The following is a 21,895-nucleotide window of genomic DNA, read 5'->3' on the forward strand; positions in this document are numbered from 1 at the left end:
AGAGAAATCAAAAATTTACCAAACGACTAAGTTTCGAATAGTCGGAAAGACGACGGGTCAAAAGATTCCGAAAATTCAAGGTACGATAGAACAAAGTTTCGAAAAGTAAAGTTTCAACGGAGTAAAATTTTGAAAATTAAAATATACTCGCACGTTTTACTCGACGAGTGAGCGGAAAAAATCAGAATGACCAGGATTCGCAACGTGAAAATTGCTAAAAGCCAAAACAAAGAAAGATGAGCCAGAAATTCATAGAACTGAAAATCTTCGGTCATTCGGAATTTCGATTTTTTAGATTTTTAAATTTTGTTGTCTTTTCGGAACTTTACATTTTCGGAACCTTGAGCACCGGGTTTTGGACTATTCGAATTTTTGCCGTTTCGTCGAGGTTTGATTTCTTTACTTCAACTTTTTCCACAAAAAACTCGAAATTCGGCATTTTCTAGAACTTTTAATCGACGGAGTAAAATACCAAAAATTCAAATATATTCATACTGTGTAGTTTACTCAACGATTGGTTGTAAAAAATAAGAAAAACCAAAAATCAGAATTACTGGAATTCCGAACGTAAAAGTATCCAAAATCCAAGACACAGAAAAATCAAAATTGTGAAATTTCACCATGCTAGAAAGTCACATGATTGAAAATCTTGAACCATTCGGAATTTCGATGTTTCAGATTTTTGAATTTTCTCTTTTTCGTACTTACGGCATTTTGAACTTTGAGCTTCGGGTTTCGGACCATTCGAAACTTTCATCTTTCGTCAAAGTTTGATTTATTCACTTTAAGTGTCAGCCACCAAAAAACTCGGAATCTGGCACTTTCGAGACTTTTCAAATTCGGAATTTCGACCCCGCCCCGTCATTTCAAAGGCACAGTTCATTATTACGACCGGAAACAGAAAAGAAAAAAGAAAAAAGATTGATTTATCCCCATGAAACTGATCATGCAAAGAATTGAGAGGATATTGTGACGGCGAGAATAAAATTAAACTACCGTCGTATATAAATTTAATATAATATATTTCCATATAATCATTTTTGCTATACAGACATTATGATACAAAGCATATTTATATATTTATATATAATATATAATCGCTTATTATACTTGCTGAAAGTACGTTATTCACTGAGAGTGGCGTTAAGTCCCGAGTATAATTTTTATTTTTCACTTTTCCTTTCTACTTATGTTGAATTGTTTACGTCTTATTTTTCCTGTCTGATTTTCAATACATTAATTATTAAGAATATCTGCAGTTGTGTTTTTCTCTTCTCTCAATATACATTTTCTCCATTTTATCTTTCTCTCGCTCGTTTTTTCCTCTCGCTCTCTATTATTATCCTAAAACTTTTCGTACATTTATAATACTGGTAATTTCTGTTTCTTTTTTTTTTTCTCTCTCACTCCTCCTCACCATTCATTTATCGATTAAATTCACTTATTTTCACGGGATCGAGCAAGTTTTCGTGCCTTGCATCCGAAACTTTGCTAGTTCATATCACCCTTTATTTTCGAACTTCTCACTGTCTTTTTCTATTTCGTGTTATTCGTAAGTATTATGTCAAAGTTTTATCTTATATTATTACAATATTTCGCGAAACGCGAAAATCTTCTCGTTCTCTGACATTTCTACGTAAATATATATATGATATATCATATATATCATATATATATTTTTACAATATTTTTCATTGGCTGTTACACACTTACCCACATATTCATACGTATATAATATCCATGTGTAATGTATGTACAGTTTCTAAATACTGTGTATATATATATATATAATTACGGTTACCGTTAAAATTACACCTAACCTATACTTCGAATTACACTACATAATGATAATAATAATAATAATAATAACAACAACAACAACAATAATAATATTTACAATGGTTGAACCAATATTACGTTTCCAAATCCGGATCGACAATGTAAATTATTATATTCTGCCGTATCGCAATACAACTAAAAGTTTTGCAATTCGAATTATGTATTGTTGTAGCGAAATTTTGGAAATTTTATTTCACACCTATTCGCGTTGTACAACTTATACGATATTTGCGATTAATACGATCATTATTATTAATTATTATTATTCCCATTATTATCAGTAATCGTTATTACCACTAATATATTATAACAATATGCATATATACATCATCATGCAGTCGTACCATTTTTCATCAAAATTGAATATACCATTCACGTACGATAAAGTTGTATATTCTATACCGTTATTTATCAAGCTAATTGCACTCTTTGTACACATGTATACTCGTTTCATACGTATACGGTAATGATTAAAAATGAAAATAATAGTTGTAGCAATAATAATAGTAATAATAATAACAATAATGATAATGATAACAATATTAACATAAATTACTCGCGATTAAATGGTGAAGATTTTATTTCCCGTCACAAAAAAAAAAAAAAAAATTACAAAGACGGAATATTTTTTCTCGTGCTCTGCGTATAACGATCCGATTCGTTCGTTCTGTGATACGAATGAACAAACGTTTTTCGCTTATCTTGCATTCCTATTTCTACCGATTGTGTTACTTTGTTTTTTTTTTCTCCTTTTTTGTGGTGTTATCACTGCCGTCGTTCTTGTTTGTATCGATGCAGATTTGTCTATCGTGCTTACATTGCGGAGGCTGTACATAAAACATGTAACAATAACCGTGAGCGTTCCGTGTAAAGAGCTTTTTGCAATCCTCTTCATCTCCTCTTTCTGTCTCTCTTTTTTTTTCTTTCTCTCTCTTTTGCCGCCACCGCATCGACCGTGTCTCTATAATTTAGTGTTGTTTAAGACTTGTGATTTCATCTTTTTTTTTTTTTTACCTGCGTATACGCTGCAGGTACAGTCGCATAGGCTAATGTCATATTAATTGTACATTTGCGTTCGCTGTCGGATTGACGTTTCTTTTTTCTTTCTGTTTTTTTTTTTTTTTTTCTTCGTTCTTATTTAGTTTTTTTTTTTTTTTTTTTTATTACTTCAGCTGAGGTAATTTAACGTTGCTTTTCACGTTCCAGGAAAAGCCGTCTCGTTAAGCCGAGAAAGAAAATTGTAACCCGCATGATTTCGAAAAAGATTCGGCGAAGAATTTAAAACACGATTTAATTGTTTTTTTTTTCCAATTCCGCCTATAAACGTGTTTTAACGATTTTGATGACATTTTTCTGTTCGGTTTTCTTGCAACTGGTGAAATTTGTGTTTCGGTACTTGATGAAAGTATATTGCGAGAAGTTTTCTCTCTTTTTTTTTTGTCCATAACTCGAGGAGAAAATCATCGAGTTGATAATAACGTCTCAAAAATACGTGCATCCATTTATTTGTTTCTTTCAACAGTGTGAGATACCGAACACGTAAAATATCACGTGGAGAGAAATTACTTGTTGAATTACACCAAACGTAATGGAATTGAATCGAAGCATTAATTTGATCCAAATAAACGGTAACGTCAGTTATCGGTGCAAATGATTGACCATATCGCTGATTTTTCCGACCAATCTGATGTTTTTTTTGTTTTTTTTTAAACAAATATGAGTCGTCGGTGAAAAAACAAAAGTCGAATGTCGTTGAAGTAAAATGTTCTGCTACAAAATATCACGCATATTTATAATAATACCGTTATCACAGCGATGAAAATTAATATTCATAGAAATTATTCTGTTGTAAAAAGAAAGCAAAAGAAAGAAAAATCCGCATCGTTTTTCCATATTGAACCGATAGTTGAAATTAATGTTTTTCTGTTTTCATTATGATTATTTTTTTCCAATATTACTCCCCGCCAAGTGTACATAATAAGTATAAGTCAAATTCTGTACGCAAAGTACATCGTTCAGTAAAACAATTGTTTAATTTTGTGCCTGGGTTGAGTTAATTATTTTCTCATTTGTCACGCATCAAAACAGTTGGAAAAATATAAAAAAATATATATAAAATGCCCCGATATATCAAAGTTTGCTTTTGCAGTCTTGGAAGAAATAATAACGATTTAATAATATCGCTAGCCTACAGAGATTTTGTGACTGGGTTTTGTGTACCTGGTTATTGTTATGTGTCAAGTGATGAAAATGTGTCAACAGATGAAAATTACTATTTTTCAAAAAAGTTTGATTTCGCGTCCAGGAGAGTGTTGTATGAAAATTGAAGAAAATGTGTGATCAAAAATTATTCAGCTAATAAAAAACCGAAACAGTATTATTTTTATAAATCGAAATATCATTCTAGTTTCTACAAAAGCAAACTTTATCCGATAAAACTGTCTTCTCTTTCATCAGTTACGTGAAAGAAATAAAAATTTGACGCCTAGAACCCAGACTGAAAACTCGTTATCTGACCGGTAAAATCGGTACATTCGTCATGACAAAACACCGTCGATAATAAATATGATAAAAAATAATTGTTAAATTTAAGGAGTCTTAAAAAGTCTAGACGTCGTGTATGCTCTCGTCGTCGCTCTCCGCCCTCACGCTTTGGGGTGTGTCTTCTCTCGGGGGTGGCGTGCTCCTCTCGGGGCTCCTCGACGCCCTCCCGACGCTCGCCCTCTCAAGGGTTTCTCGATCCCTCGCGTCGAGGGTGTCGGGACTCGCCCTGTAGTAGCTGCTAAGACTAGATAGGCTCGAGCTAGCCGCCAGGGTTCCCAGGGGGGCGCTCGGCCCGGCAAGCATCATCGCCGCTGCCGGGGGGTAGAGGCGGTACGGCAGTGGCTTCTGCAGGGTGACGGCCGCCGCCGCCTGGCGGTAATAGATGTCGCTTGGGGGTGGGGGCGGGCCCCCAGGGTAGGGCCAGTAAGGCCCCGCGGCCGACGGGTGTCCCGGGACCCCGACGCCACCCGCGTAGAGTCGCTGGAACGCCGCGTAGTTTCCCGCCTCAGCCAGTAGCTCAAGACCCACGGCCGTCTGCCGCTTCCACTTCGTTCTGCAATCAGAGGTGAAGCCGATTTTTTACATTTTTTTTTTTTCAGTGTTTTTCATATGTATACTCGAGGACAATGAATCCGAGACGGATCATTTTTTGCACTAGACAGTTATGTTGGCAACGCGGAGAAACCTGCAGCGCCACGGTCGGCCGAGCGCGAAACAAACTCGATCTCAATAAACCTAACGTAACCCATGACCGTCGAATCTAACCTCAAAATACGTGTCAATCCAACAAGTCATTATACCCGCGGTATTTTAAGGTTAGATTCGTCGGTCATGGGTTACGTTGAGTTTATTGAGATTGAGTTAGTTTCCCGCTCGGCCGACTGTGGCGCTGCAGGTTTCTCTGTGTTGCCAACATAACTGTCTGGTGTAAAAAATTAGCCGTCTCGGATTCATTGTCCCCGAGTGTACAGAACGAGTCAATTGAAACTACGAGAATGGGAGAAGCTTAGTTGACGAATTAGGTCCTACCCCTCAGACGATCTAGCGAATGCTCAGTGTACACGCCTATGAGTAAATGCCAAGAGGAACCTGATTTTCGACATTTTGTGCTGTCGACTTTCCTTTGTTGGCATATTTTTGTTATCATTTGCCAGATTGGCTGAAGGGTAAGGCCAAATTCATCGACTAAGCTTCTCCCATTCTTGGAGTCTCAATTGACTCACTCTGTGGACAGACCTACGATATTTTTGGAACGGTAAAAATTGGTCGGGGTTTTCAGGATTAGGGTTGAAGTATCGGTAACACGTTAATATATTTCAACGACAAAATAACTGGTCTAAGCTATCTACGACGTAATAACTAGTCGATAGAATATCAAACGACAAAATAACTCGAGAGAAGATAAACAGGGACCATATAGTATCGACAAAATAAACCGTAAGAAACACCCCACCGATTCCGCACACATCAACAAACGCTCCATACAACGTAGATGGGGTCATTTTATCTTGTAAAGTTTTGTCGTCGGGAGGTTTTGTCTTACGATTTTATCGATGCAGGGGTTATTTTGACGAAATATTCTCAGCCGTGGGGTTAAAAGTTTTTGGAAATTATGACATATGTAACCGAATTATCTTCTCTTCTCTATCTCTTCATACACGAAGTGAATTTCTAACGACTGCACGGTACGTCGTCTGCTCAAATTTAATGCGCACGCGCTACGATCCGAAACCTTGACGACCAACCGTCGTAGATTAAAATGTTGACAGTTTTGTTGCGAATTGAACGAGAACGGTCAAAATTTTTTAGGTTATATGCAGTCAGCGGCGCTTGGATTGTAACGCATGCGCGTTATATTCTAGCAGACGACGGTTCATACAGTCGTTAGGAATTCACTCTGTTAACAAATTCAATTCATCGTCTCTTCCTGTGTATTTCCGTATGTTCGCTTGTAACTTCAGAGCTACTCAGCCGATTTTGATTGTTTTTTTTTTCCTTTAGATAGCACCAACATCTGGTCAGGTCTTAGGCTATATTTCGTTAGAACTAGATCAACAATTTTGGAGTTATAGCGATATTTGTAACCGTGTTTAAGATATTGATGAAAAAATTTCTTAACGAAAGCTCGTCAGTTTGTACATTTTCAAACTTATTTGAATGATTTTTTGAAAATTGAAACGAAAATTATGAGAATTTAACAGATAATGAAAATAATAAAAAAATCGAGCTGAATCCAAAACATCGTGATCTTACTATTTTGTGATATTTCAAATTCGTGGATCAAAAAAAGGCATATATTTGACATGTTTCATAATCCGAAGACTTAGAAAATTTAACGCGTCAAAAAAATCATTTAAAAAGTTAATGATTGTTAATGTTTGTACGGTCGGTTGAATAAAGGCTACGGTTATGGACTGGTATAAATTATTTTCATTTCTATTGATAATTGCCGCTCGATTCTTGTACAAAACCGGATGTTTGCAAACCCTATAAATGGTTGAAAAATATCCAGCAATGCAGGACTACAGAAAAGCTAGAATTTAATCTAGAAGTAGAGAAGTCAACAATCTTATGAACTCCAATTAGCAGTTTCAAATGACGAAGTCTCCGAATCGTTCAAGACTTACGATCACGAAAAATGCAAATCCTTGTCACGCGTTCCAAACAAGAATAAAATCCATGTCGCCAAGAAACCTATCCAGCAAAATTTATCGTCCAGAAAAAACGAGGTCAGGATTCTTGAAAAGACTATCAGCCCTTATACAATAAACTACGACACATCCAAGATTTTCATTCGCATTAATCGCAGCGCAAAAAATTGCCCGCAGGGTAAATTCTCGGCTGTGATACGAGGTCGTTTGCGAACGGTTCTAATGCCGACAGGAATTACCGTAAATGAGGAAGTAAGTGGCTCCGTTCGATATGCAGAAATGAGTGTAAAGACGGGTTTGCAGGAACGGCAACGAGCCGGGACCGGAACGCGGGGAGGGGGAAAATTTGTGTATAGTTTTATCGGGGTATAAAATCACCCTTAATTCGCCCCTTCTTCCAGCCACTCGATCCTTCTGTCCCCACCCTCAACCCCCGGCTCACGCACGATTCAAGTCAATCTTGAGTCCGGCAGCCCCGAGAATAGGGGCGAAATTTTTTCTGTGTTCCTTATCTCAAGCTCAAGTCTCAACCTCCCCCCCCCCTCCCTTGTGAAGGCACAAAGGGTTATATTCCTTGCGCTTGGAACACCCCCAGAAAATAAGTGGCCCCGTTGTATAAAGGGCATTTCGCGGCAACTCGAGCATCGTCTCACCCTAATCATCTCAGATATCATCCGTTGGATATAATATTCTCTTTCTTATGCCCGTAATGTGTAATTATAATCGTGGCAACTCTATAAAAGAGATTATTATTATGTTTATTCAAATTATTTTTCAAGATCTTTGATCGTTCTCGGATTTTCTTCGAGGCTAAGGATTTTTTTTTTTTCAAATCATAATTTACTCGTCAAAAGTATAGACGTAACCGTACATTTTCAAACACATGTACAAAATAGTAGTGGATTTTTTTTTAATTCTTTTTTTACGATATATACCTATAATAACTGATCATTAAAATTTACAAAATTTTCTCGCATATGTACGTACATATATTTTTTTCGTATTATGGTACTTTACTTATTTCTAAATTTGCATTTGATTCCTGTTTTGAAAAGTAACTTTTTTTATTTTGGAATGTCCATAAATTACGTATGATTCGTTTTCTTTTTTCCTGTAGGGGGGGGGGGGGGGGGGGGAGTTTTTTTTTTACATTTTCTCACAACAAGAGAGACGACCAACTGTAAGAAGCTTTCTTACTCGAGGTTTGTCCTTCGAATCTCTTTCTTTAGCAAAACTAAATTTGATCAGAATTAATGTAGAACGAGAAAAAAAAACCCTGACAATCCTAATAGACGGTCGACAAAAAATTAGGTAAAAAGGGAAAATCTAATAAATCTCTTCTACTTTTCTTTGTCTTCTCTACATATGAGGCATTCCACGCCGAATGGAGCAGGATCCGACCCTCGACCTCTTGGATTTGATCCACGATTTCGCACATTCTTCTTCCAACTCTAAAAAAAGTAACCGACATTTTTTTTTTCTCCCAGCTATTTAAATTATGTCCAAGGACATGTCGGTCTTCAAAAACGATATACCCACAAAAATATGAGAACAAAAAATCAGGTTGCCTTCAACGATTGGAAGAAGGATGTAAAAAATCACGTACCATATCCAAGAGGTCAAGGGTCAAACCCTGGCTCATTTGTTGGGACTATGTCTAAAAGTGAAAACATTCGCAGGCGGAGTTAATCGTTTATAAAATCCAACTTTCGCAGTTAACTTTCAATGACATCCCCGGGTTACATCCGAGCTTTGACGATAAAATGGACAACGCAGATCGTTATATAGTCTTGCAGTTTGGGTTTGGAGGGCGGCGCGTGGCCGAGCGTCCCTCTTCCTGCGGTCCGTTTCGACTGAGGGTGGTCGGGGGTTCAGGGTTCAGGGTTCAGGGTTTGGGGTTAGGCAGGCTCCGTACCTAGAGGCACGCTCGCGTTGGCATGATAGGCGATGATTAGGCCGCGAACTCTCCGGGCTATTTGTTAGTATAATAAGCACCGCAGTGTGGCGAACCGCGCAACGACCGGACCATGTTGGAAGGGGGGGGGGGGGGGGGGGGTTGGAAGGGGGTTGGAAGGGGCGGGGGGCTAACCACTCCAGGGCACGCCACCCGCTTTAGCGTAATTGTCCTAGATCGAGATTTACATACGTAGACCTGGTGCAGAGACTGGAAATCGTGATTCCCTTTCCCTCCCTACCTCCACCCCTAATTCATCGGGCCGCACGAATCCGATTGTTATGCTAAGAACAGCGAGTGGAAAGGGATGGCGGGAGGGGGGGGGGGGCGGCATTACCGACCAACCGATAATCATATCGTATCTCGGGCAATCCACCGCCGCATAAACCCAGACTTGGGTATTTCTCACTTATGTTATACGAGTCGTGGCAAACGGCCCCTGCACCTTGAGATACTTCTTCTGCATGTCCGATCGGGGTTGAGAGGTTGGTTTTCAAGAATTGCCGCCAATTACCATTCTCGGGAACTCCCGACTTCCGACATCGTATCTGTGTATGCGTAGTATACTTGTAGCAACGTGTGTGTGTGTGTGTGTGGTTTGTAAATTGTACATTCGAGGACTGACCCTGTGCTATACAATTCAAGATTGTTTGTACGTACGCGTTGCTTCGTTGGACCGGGGTTGAAATTTCGAATTTGAAAAGTTCCGGAAACGCTGATTTGCGAATTTTTTTGTGGAGAAAGTTGAAGTGAAGAAATGAAACGTTGACGAAACGGCAAAGATTCGAATTGTCCAAAAACCGATGCTCAAGGTGTTGAAAATGTAAATTTCCGAAAGGGTAAGAAAATTTAAAAATCTTAAACATCGAAATTCCGAATGATCGAAGATTTTCAGTTCAATGAATTTCTTGCTTGGCGAAATTTTACCACTTTGATCTTTCTTTGTTTTGGATTTTGGAAATTTTTACGTTCAGAATCTGGTACATTCTGATTTTATACGCTCACTCGTTGAGTAAACTACGCCGTGTGAGTATATTTGAATTTACGGAATATTACGCTGTTGGAACGATACTTTTCGGAACTTTGTTCTGTCGTAACTTGAATTTTCGAAATTTCACATTTTGGAACTTTGAGCCGTCGGCTTTTCGACCATTCGAAACTTCGTTGTTTCGTGAAAGTTTCGTTTCTTTACTTCAAGTTTTGAAACTTTTCAAATTCGGAACTTCAATCCCGTCCGGCTTCGTCAAGTTTACCTTAAGCTTCGTGAACTTGCTACATCGTTCAAAATTTCACAGTTTTTAAATCTTACTCTAATCTCGTTTACCGATGAGAAATTTGGCAGTTATTGTAACAGCGATTGATACTTTTGGTAAGTTTACGAATGGTTCGATATTCTGCTCTTCCCAGAGTGGTGATAATTTGGTAAACAATATTCGAAGTAACAAACTTGGTAGCTTCGGAAAATCTTATAGACATGTAATTAAAAAAAAAAAAAATGAATAATTGTTTTCAGAGTTGAAGTTATATCAAGCACTGGAAATTAATTTGCTCCGGAAGTCAATGAATCTTGTCAGAGATTTTCGTCGTTATAAAATCTGAATACTCTAGTACGAAGCGAACCTTTCTTGTAACATATTTTACTCTCTATAATTACCTCGGAGCTCACCTTCTTTTTCGTAATTCCAACAATAGTCAAACAGTTTTTTTTTTAACGATACCTGTTTTACCGAATTCTTCTAGTTACTATAATAAATGGAAAGTTTTCTCAGTGTTGCTTAAAAAATTCATAAAGACTTGAATAAAGTGGATTTTGTTCTCAGTGTGCGACCCTAAGCGTGTTATATTATAATGTAGTTCAGGGTGTCCCTTTTCAATATTCCCCCAAGATGACGAACACGTCTTTCAATACAGGAGTTCGAAAGCACCGTCAGGATGATGGTTCATTTTTTCGTATAATCTGACCCGATAGCGCAAACTATACAGTGCCTTTCAAATTTCTCATCGTGAAAAACGTTGATTCAACTTGGCAACATTGCAGCTAACTACTTCCTTTTTTCTTTTTTTTTTTTTTCTTACACCTAAACGCGTTTCAAAACCTAATCCACGATTTTTTTTTTCACGTATATTATAAACAAACGATTTTGAAAAAAAACGTCTTCTCCATACCGCGATCGATATCAAGAAACAAAAAAAAAAGACAAAAAAAGAAACGAAATCAAAAACCGAGGTCGGTACTTAATCAGAATTCGATGTACGATAATTTCAACAAAACATGCAAGTACGGCGGTTGGAATAAATAATTTGAATTGGAGCTAAAGAAAAAGAAGTACCAAAAAAAAAAAAAAAGAAAAAAAAAACGAAAACGTTGAAACGAAATGAAATAAAATGTAAAAGCGATCGCGAAAACAGTTGAGAATCGAATTGAAAAAGCAATTAATAACGTAGCGCGGCATTGTTGCAGGACGTTAAAGCCCTAATGGCCTCTCGGATAATTCGGTTGGAAAATACGACAATTAATATTTCTATACAACAGTTTCGACCCTTTCGCGATGGCACGGCGTATGCATTTATAGCCGGGTGGTTGATACACACAGGGATGACGGTACGGGATGTCAGGCGATTCGAAATTCGAACGAACCCTTTTGTTGGCGGTGCGACGCGCGCGTATAAAATTGTTCATGAATTTTAAACAGTCCCGGCGTGTTATGCGCGTCCGATTCGGAAAGCGCGAATTCTATCTTGTGAATCGGAGCGCGCAGACAAGAGATGATCATTTCTCATTTTCTCTCTCCGTCATTATATTTCCTCTTCCTTTCTTTGCATATATATATATTCCCCCCCCCCCCCCCCCCCCCCCCCCCGTTCGTACACGAACGAACGATCTCGACAATCGAGCGGCTGCACGGCGATTATGCGATGAGTAATGTTTTTTAATGCCCTGAGAGCGATCGGCCAGCTTAAAACATCCTTAATTGCCCTGTTTTCATTGTGTCTAGTTTATGCTCCGTGTATGACTGACTGATTTATACCCCCGGGGAACGAGTGCCTAACAATTCGTCTCTCCCTTCCCCTGATGTAGCTACCGACGACACCTTTCCTTCTTTCCTTAGACGATACGACGCAAGGGTTGCTTCCCTTTTTTCTCTTCAGCCACTTCACGGACGTTTTTCGAAATCCTTTTTCTCGATCGGCGATGACGTTCGGGCCCTCGGAACTCCCAGGGTATCAATCTTACTTTTGGCTTACTTTACAACCCCCTCGAAAAATATCCAACCCTTACGATCAGTTCGAACTTAACGTTGCCAAGTTTAACCTGTCGCCGTTGTACAATTCTCACCCTCCATTTTACCATGGATTTTTTATTTTTTTTTTTTTACCCTTGATCGACCAAGTTCTATTTTACATTTCCGTGATTGTCACTTGTGCTTTTAGATTCAATTTTTTTTTTTTTTTTAATTGTTCTGGTTATCGTTGCGCAGCCGAGCTTTGTATGAGCTTCCTTTTCCAACACTTCGAAATAATATCATTCATATACTATCCCACTGATACGAGCTTCGGAAAATACGAAACTATAATATAAGTCCAACTTATCAATTTGATTTTCTAAAAACCGCACTGTTTTCGCGCTTTCCAAACGATCTATACTCATTTTCCAAAGCAGCGTTATTATTATTCTCCTAGTCATTATTTTTTCGATCGTGATCGCTCACAGATCCTCCAAACAATAAAACGAAACTTGAATTCGTGAAATAAAACTAACTAATCTTACATGTACTTTACTTTTGAATAAATTTTAACAAATTCAAAATTGTTTTACGCTCCCGTTAATATTGATTTTTGTTACTTCGCTTACTTTACATATACTCGCTTATTTTATTTCTGTAGATATTAAGCACATAATTTATTTGCAACGAATCTTATGACCGTGTAGTTTATTTTTCGTTATTATTTCGCGATTTCTCGGGAATTTTTCTTTATTTTTTTTTTTTTTTGCCTCGGCGATGACAACCACGTGAGATCCGACTTGGAATTCTTACCCGGGAAGCTGACTAAGAAAAACAAGGACCTTCCCACGCTGCACCAGTTCCATTATAACGGATCGTCCTCGCACGGCGATTATGCGAAGCGAGATAAGTGCACTCCTCACTGCACCGTGTAGCGTCATCAAGAGGTGCAGTGCATACGTGAGAGGAAATTGCTCTGACAAATTAGACGCGATTTATTCTCTTTGGCATGTTTTCGTAACCGTGGTAGTGAAAATTACGATCCCCAAGTCGATTGTTCACGAGATTTGTAGTCGCTGTTGTTTCCAGTTCGAAGGATTTTTTTTTTTTTATCAGTTATAAACGCGGAAAAAAATCACGTTCAGAAAAAAATTCCCGGCAACGAAATTTCAGGGTACTAATTTTCACAAAAGCGAAAAGTTTAGTTGATTTTATGGTGAACAGAAAACACGATGCTCAATCAATGTCTAAGAGAAGGTTTGTCACCATAATCCCATAGATTCTGTTGCGATTGTGAAATCTCTGTGTAAAGATTGAAAAATGATTGTTCAAGTATTGTAACCGAAAAAATTTTTGTTTGGTTGCAATTAATGTATGCCGTATGGATTGAGAGACGCATTAAACATCCGTTCGAAAAGTATGCCATTGTAAATTGTTACTTTTTTCTTGACAGTGAGCAAAGGATGAAATTCTATATCTTACGTTATTTTATTGAAATTAGTTTGATTGACTGGTAATTGTTTGTTCGAGCAATTGTCAACGGGTATTACTGCTAACTTTTGCTTCATGGAGCAATTTAATTGAATTTGTCAGAGGGTATTCGGTATTTTGGCAATAACATGAAAAAAGTATAATTTCATTAAACAGATGAAATTAAAATCGACATTTCGTACTTATAAGTATATTTTATCCAATTATACATTGTTTTGCCATTTTTGAAATAATTATTTCATCGGATTTGGTACTTGTAACAAAATACTAGAAAATTTTTCCTCAAAATAAGTCTAAAAATTGTTGGTGTTTTTTTTTTTTTTTAAAACCATCAGTAATGCATAAATTTTGGAATAAGTTTTTACTTCAACTTATTTTATTTTATTATATATTTTTTTTTTTTATTTGTCGACGCAATTCCTAAGAATCGTAAAAGTTGCGACGAGAATCTAACTCTGACAAATCATTACAATAACGCGATACTGCGGAAACAAGATCTAATAAGGGATCTGAATAACGGTAATAACGCGTTTCGGATTCAGCCGAGCAAATAATAATGTCAAATTGTCACCCCTGTCGGTGTTATTTATTATACGCGTCGGCTATCTGCTTATAGTCGAGTGGTTGAGTTGACGGGGGTTGGGCGGCGAACGAGCGAACTCGATGGGGTGGGATTTTTTATGTACGGTGTTACGTCCTGTGATCTGCCTATGCGTCCCATACAACGTAAGGGTATAAAGCTGAACCCACGGCGCGTGAGCATGTTGTACATCTGTAACCACCGTGCCCGACCGCAGAAAAACTACCGCCATTAAAAATGCATTATCCCCCTTACAAGTCCCGCGTATTTCTACGCCGAGAACTGCGTCAGGGCAACGAATGTTTTTAGTCTTGTTATAACTATGGAAATTTTGGTTCATTTGAATTGTTTTCATTAATTTATTTCATTTTTTTTTTTTTTTTTTCTTGGTATTGAGACGGATGAAACTTTAACCTCATTCGATTTCTTATTGAATTATTTTTCACAGTTCCATTACATCAGGGAAACTGATAAATAAAGCTTTTATTCCCGACTCAGCCGTAATCTTAAATTTTTTTGGCCTGAACAGTGGGACGAAAGTGGCATATTATTCCCTCTTTACTTTTTTTCCCCCTTATTTGTGGGGAAAAAGTAGCACTTTTTTCCCACATTCACGGGAGACATTGCTTTATACTTCCCGCAAATTAGTTTATCAGTTTTTCTGATTTTTTTTTTTTTCACTTTCTTTTCCATTTTCAACCACATCTCTCTGTATCATTATGAGCTTTTAATAATATTACAGTTTTCCGACTGATAGGTCACACCTACACACGAAAGGAAAATACTTTTAAGTCAATAATGTGACCAGAGTTGAGTCGGGAATAAAGTGATCTATATGTAACACAGGGATAAAAGTCCGTTATTCCCTTGTTACATAATGTACTTTTTAAAAATATTCTTTGATCTGTAGCATATTTTTAGGTGAATTTTTTTATGTGATCTGAAACTGTTTAAGGTACAATAAAGTAAACAAGTAAAAAAAAAAAAAACATACAAATACCGTCGTGACGCTGGCTGAAACCGTTTCAATCATCGACGTCTTGGTGTTCAAAATCTGAACACTTTTTCACTTTTATAAATATGAGGCCGTTTGCCCGAGTAAGATAATGGTTGAAAATGAGTTAGAAGCAAATGATAGAAACTAAAAACTTCAAAAACGCTGTGAAACTTATATCGGTCAAGTTTCACATTTGCCAAAAGCTAGAAGCACCGATTGAATATATACAGTAAATTTGAGAAAATAATACGTCATTGTAGGAAAAATAGAGCAAAAATGCTGAAACAGTGTGTGCAGCTGAAGGAGAATTTTGTTTACCAAATTATTAATTACGAAAACTGAGCGCGAGTTGATTTATTATTTTCCATCATTTCTTTTCACGAAGATCGTCAATAATATCTACGCCCCGCAGCTGTTAACAGCGCATCAGATTAATAAAGTTTTTTTAAGTTTTTTTTTTTTTCTTCTTTCTTACACTTCACTTTTTTCCAGCATTAATTTGACACTAACGCGGTCCTCGTTAACTTATCTAATTAATCTGAACCCTGGGCATGTGAATAGTAGGTTTATAAATATACGAGTACAGCAGCGTCGCACCGCGATGATTATCGTTCAAGTTACACGTATAATAACGAGTCGTACAGCTATTCGTAATTTGGCGATTATACCTATATTGTGCAGCATATATGTACACGTATTTAATTTACGCGGATCTCGCTGTCTGTAATTAAAATATTCATTCCGTGATAATAAATGACAGTCAGTTTGCTCGATCAAATCTCGCCGTCCCTTCTTCCATTCCCATCGTGTGGAATAAAAACTTGTAAACTGAGAAAAATTTCATTTGTTATAGTAACTAGAAAAATTCAGTAAAACAGGTATCGTTAAAAAAACTGTTTGAATATTTTTGAGATTACGAAAAACGAGGTACGCCTAACCATTTTGCGCTATCGTCGATCCTTTTTTGGTTATTGCAACGCAAAATCAGTTTTTGAGGTTTACTCTACTTTTTTAGTTAAATAAGGCTTTAACGTTGATTTATCGTTGCACAAGCGTTAAATTTTCGCAACAGTTACAGGAAAATATAGCAACAGCGATCGTAATGAGAAAGAATAGTAACGGATATCTAGAACTATATTTTTCGATTGTGGTAAAAAATGGAAATAGTTAAGGACTGATCGGTAACCGGAACTAAAAATTTCTCTCAGTGTAGAAACCATATTTTAGCTGTGAAAAAACTTGGAAAAAGGCAAATGAAAAATGAAATCTGTAACAGAATATTCTTGAATTTTTTACTATTTGAAAAAGATTATTGTCTTGGTAATAAAATCTTCTTTAAATTTGTCGTACCTACTGATGCAATCGATTTAAATTATCGACAATAATTTACGTTCAGATCGTAATTCAAGGTAGGTATCTTAAATTTATGACCACCTAAAAACCGAGCAAATCTTGTTTTAAACGTGAGAAAATCATTAGGTGTTTAGACGTAAATGTTTATACTCGTATAAGTGTGATGGTTTGTTCTTTTGTTTTGTTTTCTTAAACTTGTAACAAATGACCCGGGTGATTTTCGCGCGATATTCAAACCGCGGCTAATTTTAGAGAGTAGAAATGTATACAATAAACATGTAATATAAAGTAATGTAAAAAGTGATTTTCAAGGAATCCGGAGGTAAAATTGTGGGGGATATTCGTGACAACTAATTCGAGCTGGGAAGAGAATAAGAAACGTATTATAATTTCAGTTAGTCCCGGCACATCAGCCTTAATCCCTGGGCTTCTAGGCACGGTCTCAATTTCGCCCTCGGCGCGGATGGTACGTTTATAATTCTAGATTATTATAAGGTAGCAAGAACTTGTCGATTTGGGATCTGACGAGTTGCCACTGCAGCCTCGGATGATATACAAGAGATATATCACTCGAATCGCGTTTCTAGATCCCTGTAAAAAAATCCCTTCGAGGATTTCTTCGCCGCCCAGATCCTCGCTTTCAAAGTCCGCATGAGTGTGCGTTGTCTCTTTGTTTATGTGTCGACGACATCGTTAGTTTCACGGAATTAAACGTATTATCGAACGAGGTTGAAGTTGGTAAAGTTATCGTAACGAAACATTTGGGGGAAAAAAATTACCATTTTCTTTATTTTACTACGATTTTTAAGAAACTAAGATTTAGAAATATGAGTGGGTTTTGTTTTATCAATTACCGTTTACTGAATTTCAGGCAATTTCAATCTTTACGATAACGTTAGTAACTTCAATACGATCTTATGGAATCAGTATTATGGATCAGGATGGTAGACCGTGTTAATAACCAATGTTGAAGACCATGGTTAGGAAGACAGAGAAAAAACTGTTTGAAAAGTTTGAAATAATTTGAACTAATGAAATAACATCTCTACTTTGTGATAGAAATGATTCTGAGCTAATTCGAATAGTGCAAGCTCAGTTATATGAACGATTGGAAAATCTTATCACTAGAAAGTTGGGAACGATAAAGTTCTACCCAGTGAACACAATTATGTCAAACTGATGTCAGAATGACGTCATGTCACGTCATGATTTACGTAAGATGTGAGTCGTATATGAGTCACATATGACTCATAATTTCCCACTTCCTGACGTAAGATTCTTACGTAAGATAAATGACGTAAATATGACCTCCAATTGACATCATTATGACTTAACTGACGTCAAAATGACATAACTCTGATGTCATAGAGAAGTAAAGTCGGTACCGGAAGCTTACAAAAATATGACGTCCAGCTGACGTACTTGTTATTTAGCTGACGTCAAGATGACTTAAATTTGAGGTAAAATAGTGATGTAAAGTTGCTTACAAAATTGTGACGTCTGGCTGACATGATTATAACTTACCTGACGTCTCGATGACATAACTCTGATGTCATAGTGATAAAAAGTATTTAAGAATGCTTATAATAATATAACTGTTACAACAGAACTTGTAAAGTCAAAATGTTTATATTTTTCATTTATAAATAGTGATTATTTTGTTACTGTACCTCTATTGCAATATAATAATTAATTTTGAAATTAGTTTATATATTTTATTTATGACAATATCCTAATATTTTCAATGTTAAAAATATATTTAATGTTTGCATTTAAAGAGAATTTGCGGTAAGTTAAATTTGGACACTAGTTATAAAAGTAAAAATTAAGAAATGTCATATGAAATTCCACTTATGAATTATTAAATCAATACATGATACAACATAGAACATAAATAGAAAAGTATCGTTGATCGTTTTTTTTATACCGTCGTGACATTAGTATTATGTCACTCGTATGTAAAAGAATGACCGGAAGCTGATGCTTAAGTATGACGTTCATCGTACATCAATTTTACGTAAAAGTATGAGTTGTTTCTTACGTAAGAATATGACGGTATTATGATATCCTTTTGACGTCAGAATATGACTTGTAATTTATGTAATTGTATGATTTATTTCTTACGTAAATAATATATAAATTTATGACTTTGATGCGACGTCACACATGTGATAGGGATACGACATAATATTTACGTAATATTTAAGTCACAATCATGACGTCATATAAAAGTCAAATTTTATGTCAGCACTATGTCATAATGATGTCATACTACATGACATCATATCAGAGTCATCAATAAAGTCATTTTTATGTCATATCTATGTAAAAAGTCGATGATCTCTATGTGACCTATCTATGACGTCATATGGAGGTCATGTGTTCACTGGGTAGTGTTTCTTTTTTTTTTTAATCTGATTCTAACGCTTTTTATTCGCGTCGCTGGTCGACGGTTTTTTAAATAGGTCTTCATCAGAGTACTAATAACAATTTTAACAAAAAACGAGTTATCGAAGTAGACTTTAGAAAATTGTAACTCAAGTCGATCCAGTTGAATTCAATTAAATCGATGTATACATTTCAGGGAATTTCAATTGTTCTAATATTTTTTGTCAGTGCCGAAACTTGCTGTCTCATCAATTTCAGTAAAATGAGATAAATTTTATTCGCGAAAACGGTGTATAAAAAAATTAAATCCTAATCGAAAATAACGATTTCATGTCAAAACACGCATGGAATCTTTGGAAACTTTTCCTCGAACGATGCGACGTTGGAAATGAACATAAATTTCTCACAATTGTTTCGTGTTTTTAACGTATGTTTATAATGTGTTCATATCGGGCGAATGAGGGAGATCAAGAAGTGAGCTCCGATGATCTAAAGTTTCATCGATGCTGGTTGACATGTGACAAGTATATAATATACATATATGAATGACGAATACGTTTATGCGAAACTTGTCTATCCGGTTTTATGTACAGTTTAGACTAATTGTTACCGTTACGAAATCGTGCGTGACATTTCACGATCGCGTTCTTTCTTCTTCTTTTTTTTTTTTTTCTTTCGTTCAAATCCGTTGTTATTCCTACTTTCATACTTAATGATTTTAAAAATAATAGGGTTAAAGCACCGAATGAAGAAGCAAAATCATCCGATTTCAATGACTTGTGAACAATTTCGATATGTTTTTTTTTTTTTTTTTTGAAGAATGTGATGTATAATAAAATCCGCAAAATTTGAGAAATATTATTTAAAGTTGACGAAAGATTTCGAAAAGTCAATGATTAGTTTCTTTTCCCGGATTAAGACGAAAATTTTAATCTTTCAACTGTCTCGAATTGGTTACGATCAATTGTCAAAATCATCTCCCAAGCGTGAGAATATTTCTTTCTTTAGCCTTTAAAAATTTATGTTTGAAACTGACTCACAGGCATTTTTTTGTTTGCTTGATTGAAAAATTGAATTTCTCAGAAACAAAATAACAGTCTCACTTCTTCGTTTAGCAAAGTTTACTCCTTCGGATATTTCTATAAACTTTTAACAGTACATAAACAATATTACAGGTAACATACATCGTATGAATATCTTGTCCGGAGATTATCGCGCTATTCTCGTTTTGGTTAAAACTTCCTAACGACTGTAATTCGCGCGAATAGCTCCGGGCGATTTCTAACTGGCACGTACCGCCTAGTCGATAATTAAAATCAAATACGTAATTAGATTAGCAAAGAAATTTTGTTTTACAGGTGTGGGTATCGAACTGTGAGCTCATACGGATAGACAGAGGAGGATAATCGTCGTTCTTTGTATTATAGACGGATGGCCGAGGTTTTCAGCCGGTTGTTCTTCCCGGGTTGGTAAAGTAGATGTATGTTATTATATATCAGTTTCTGCTCAGTAATTGACAATATAATCACAGAGTGGTGGCAGGCCGACCAAACGAAGGAACGGAACGATCAACGACCGGCAGTCGAGTCTTGCCTTCTTGCCCGTGTGTTATAATTCACTCTCTGAGCGTAAAAAAGATCGATTTGAAAAAAAAAAGTAAAACAAAAGATAGAAAAAGTAAAATGTGAAACGAAAAATTAAAAAAAAAAAATCGAGTCGCGTAAGAGACGCGTGTAAACCTCTCTCCCTAGATATAATTAACGACTAGGTACGGACCTGTGGCGCCGTTTCTTCGACAAACTATTATCGCCTAGGACTTTACGAATCCTGCGGACTGGAAAATTTTGTTTTTGAGGATAAAGTAATTTTTTGACAAGCATCCGGGATGGAAGGAAAGTTCGTGTTTGTTGCATCGTTGTGAAAACGATTTTAAGAAAGATATGAATTTAACTTAAACAATTTCACTTGACATTTCTACTTGTTTCAGAAATTTATTTTTAATTCATATATTTTTGGCGGTTTTGAGTCAAGTAGATATGAAATTACAAGTACAGTTTATTCTATTTTCATGTTTTCAATCGGCCCAGTAAACTAATTAGTCAAGTTGCAGAGAGAGTATTTGTACACAGATGAATGAAGATTACGAAAAAGTATGAAAACGAAGAAAGATTCTTGCAACGGATGAATGCAATGATGGAATCTCTATCTGGTGAAAAATTTTAGTTCGTTATTTGTTCCTTGTTGTCAGAATTCGAATTTCTTTTAACAATCCATTAATCGATATAACTTTCACAGCTATCTGTACTTACAATAATAACATGCAATTACTCGGCACAAGCGTAAGACGTGAAACACTTCTCTGACGTTCAAATACTTCTTCTCCGATTCCGATCGCCATTAACGATCATCAGTTTATTGAAGAGGGCCGAAAATACGCTCGCGGCGTGTAATAGAGTTCGAAAATATAAACCTATGCTCAACACCTGAAGTTGCAAAAGCACGATCATATGTAGATTCCGTAATGACTTGTAACGGTTAAATAATGCTCAAGACAGAAGACAAGGAATTTGTAATAAACCAAAATTAGAATGAAAAAACAGTAATAAGAAACTGAACCGCACAGATCTCCGCGCCTATATACCTAATATGGACCAAAAGGTGGGCTCCGTGTGAATCAAAAGGGCTCGGTGGACTCTGTAGCCGTGTTTTATGCCCTCGCGGAGGATCGAAAAACGATCGAATCACGCCCGAGGAGACGGAAAACGCGCTGGCACACGGTTTTCGGCTGTTAATTAACGCCGGTATTAATTATAAAAGGATGCAGGCGACGCGATCTTTCGCTCCGGTATATCTTTTCCGAAAACAGAAGAACCG

At 36.5% G+C, this 21,895-nt stretch overlaps 2 protein-coding genes across 2 annotated transcripts in view; one reads left to right on the plus strand and one right to left on the minus strand.

Annotated features, from left to right (window-relative positions):
• LOC124216330 (uncharacterized) overlaps window positions 1-21,895 on the plus strand; it is a 154,364-nt gene that overhangs the window by 31,318 nt on the left and 101,151 nt on the right. The gene's annotated exons all lie outside the window — the stretch shown is intronic.
• Window positions 1,407-21,895, minus strand: part of LOC124216329 (homeobox protein B-H1) — a 44,849-nt gene continuing 24,360 nt past the window's right edge. Inside the window, exon 3 of the mRNA XM_046620723.1 lies at window positions 1,407-4,936. Coding sequence (XP_046476679.1) covers window positions 4,447-4,936 — 490 coding nt within the window. The 3' untranslated portion in view covers window positions 1,407-4,446. The remainder of the gene's footprint in view (window positions 4,937-21,895) is intronic.

Source organism: Neodiprion pinetum, chromosome 4 (genome assembly GCF_021155775.2).
Source record: "Neodiprion pinetum isolate iyNeoPine1 chromosome 4, iyNeoPine1.2, whole genome shotgun sequence".
Lineage (NCBI taxonomy): Eukaryota > Metazoa > Arthropoda > Insecta > Hymenoptera > Diprionidae > Neodiprion > Neodiprion pinetum.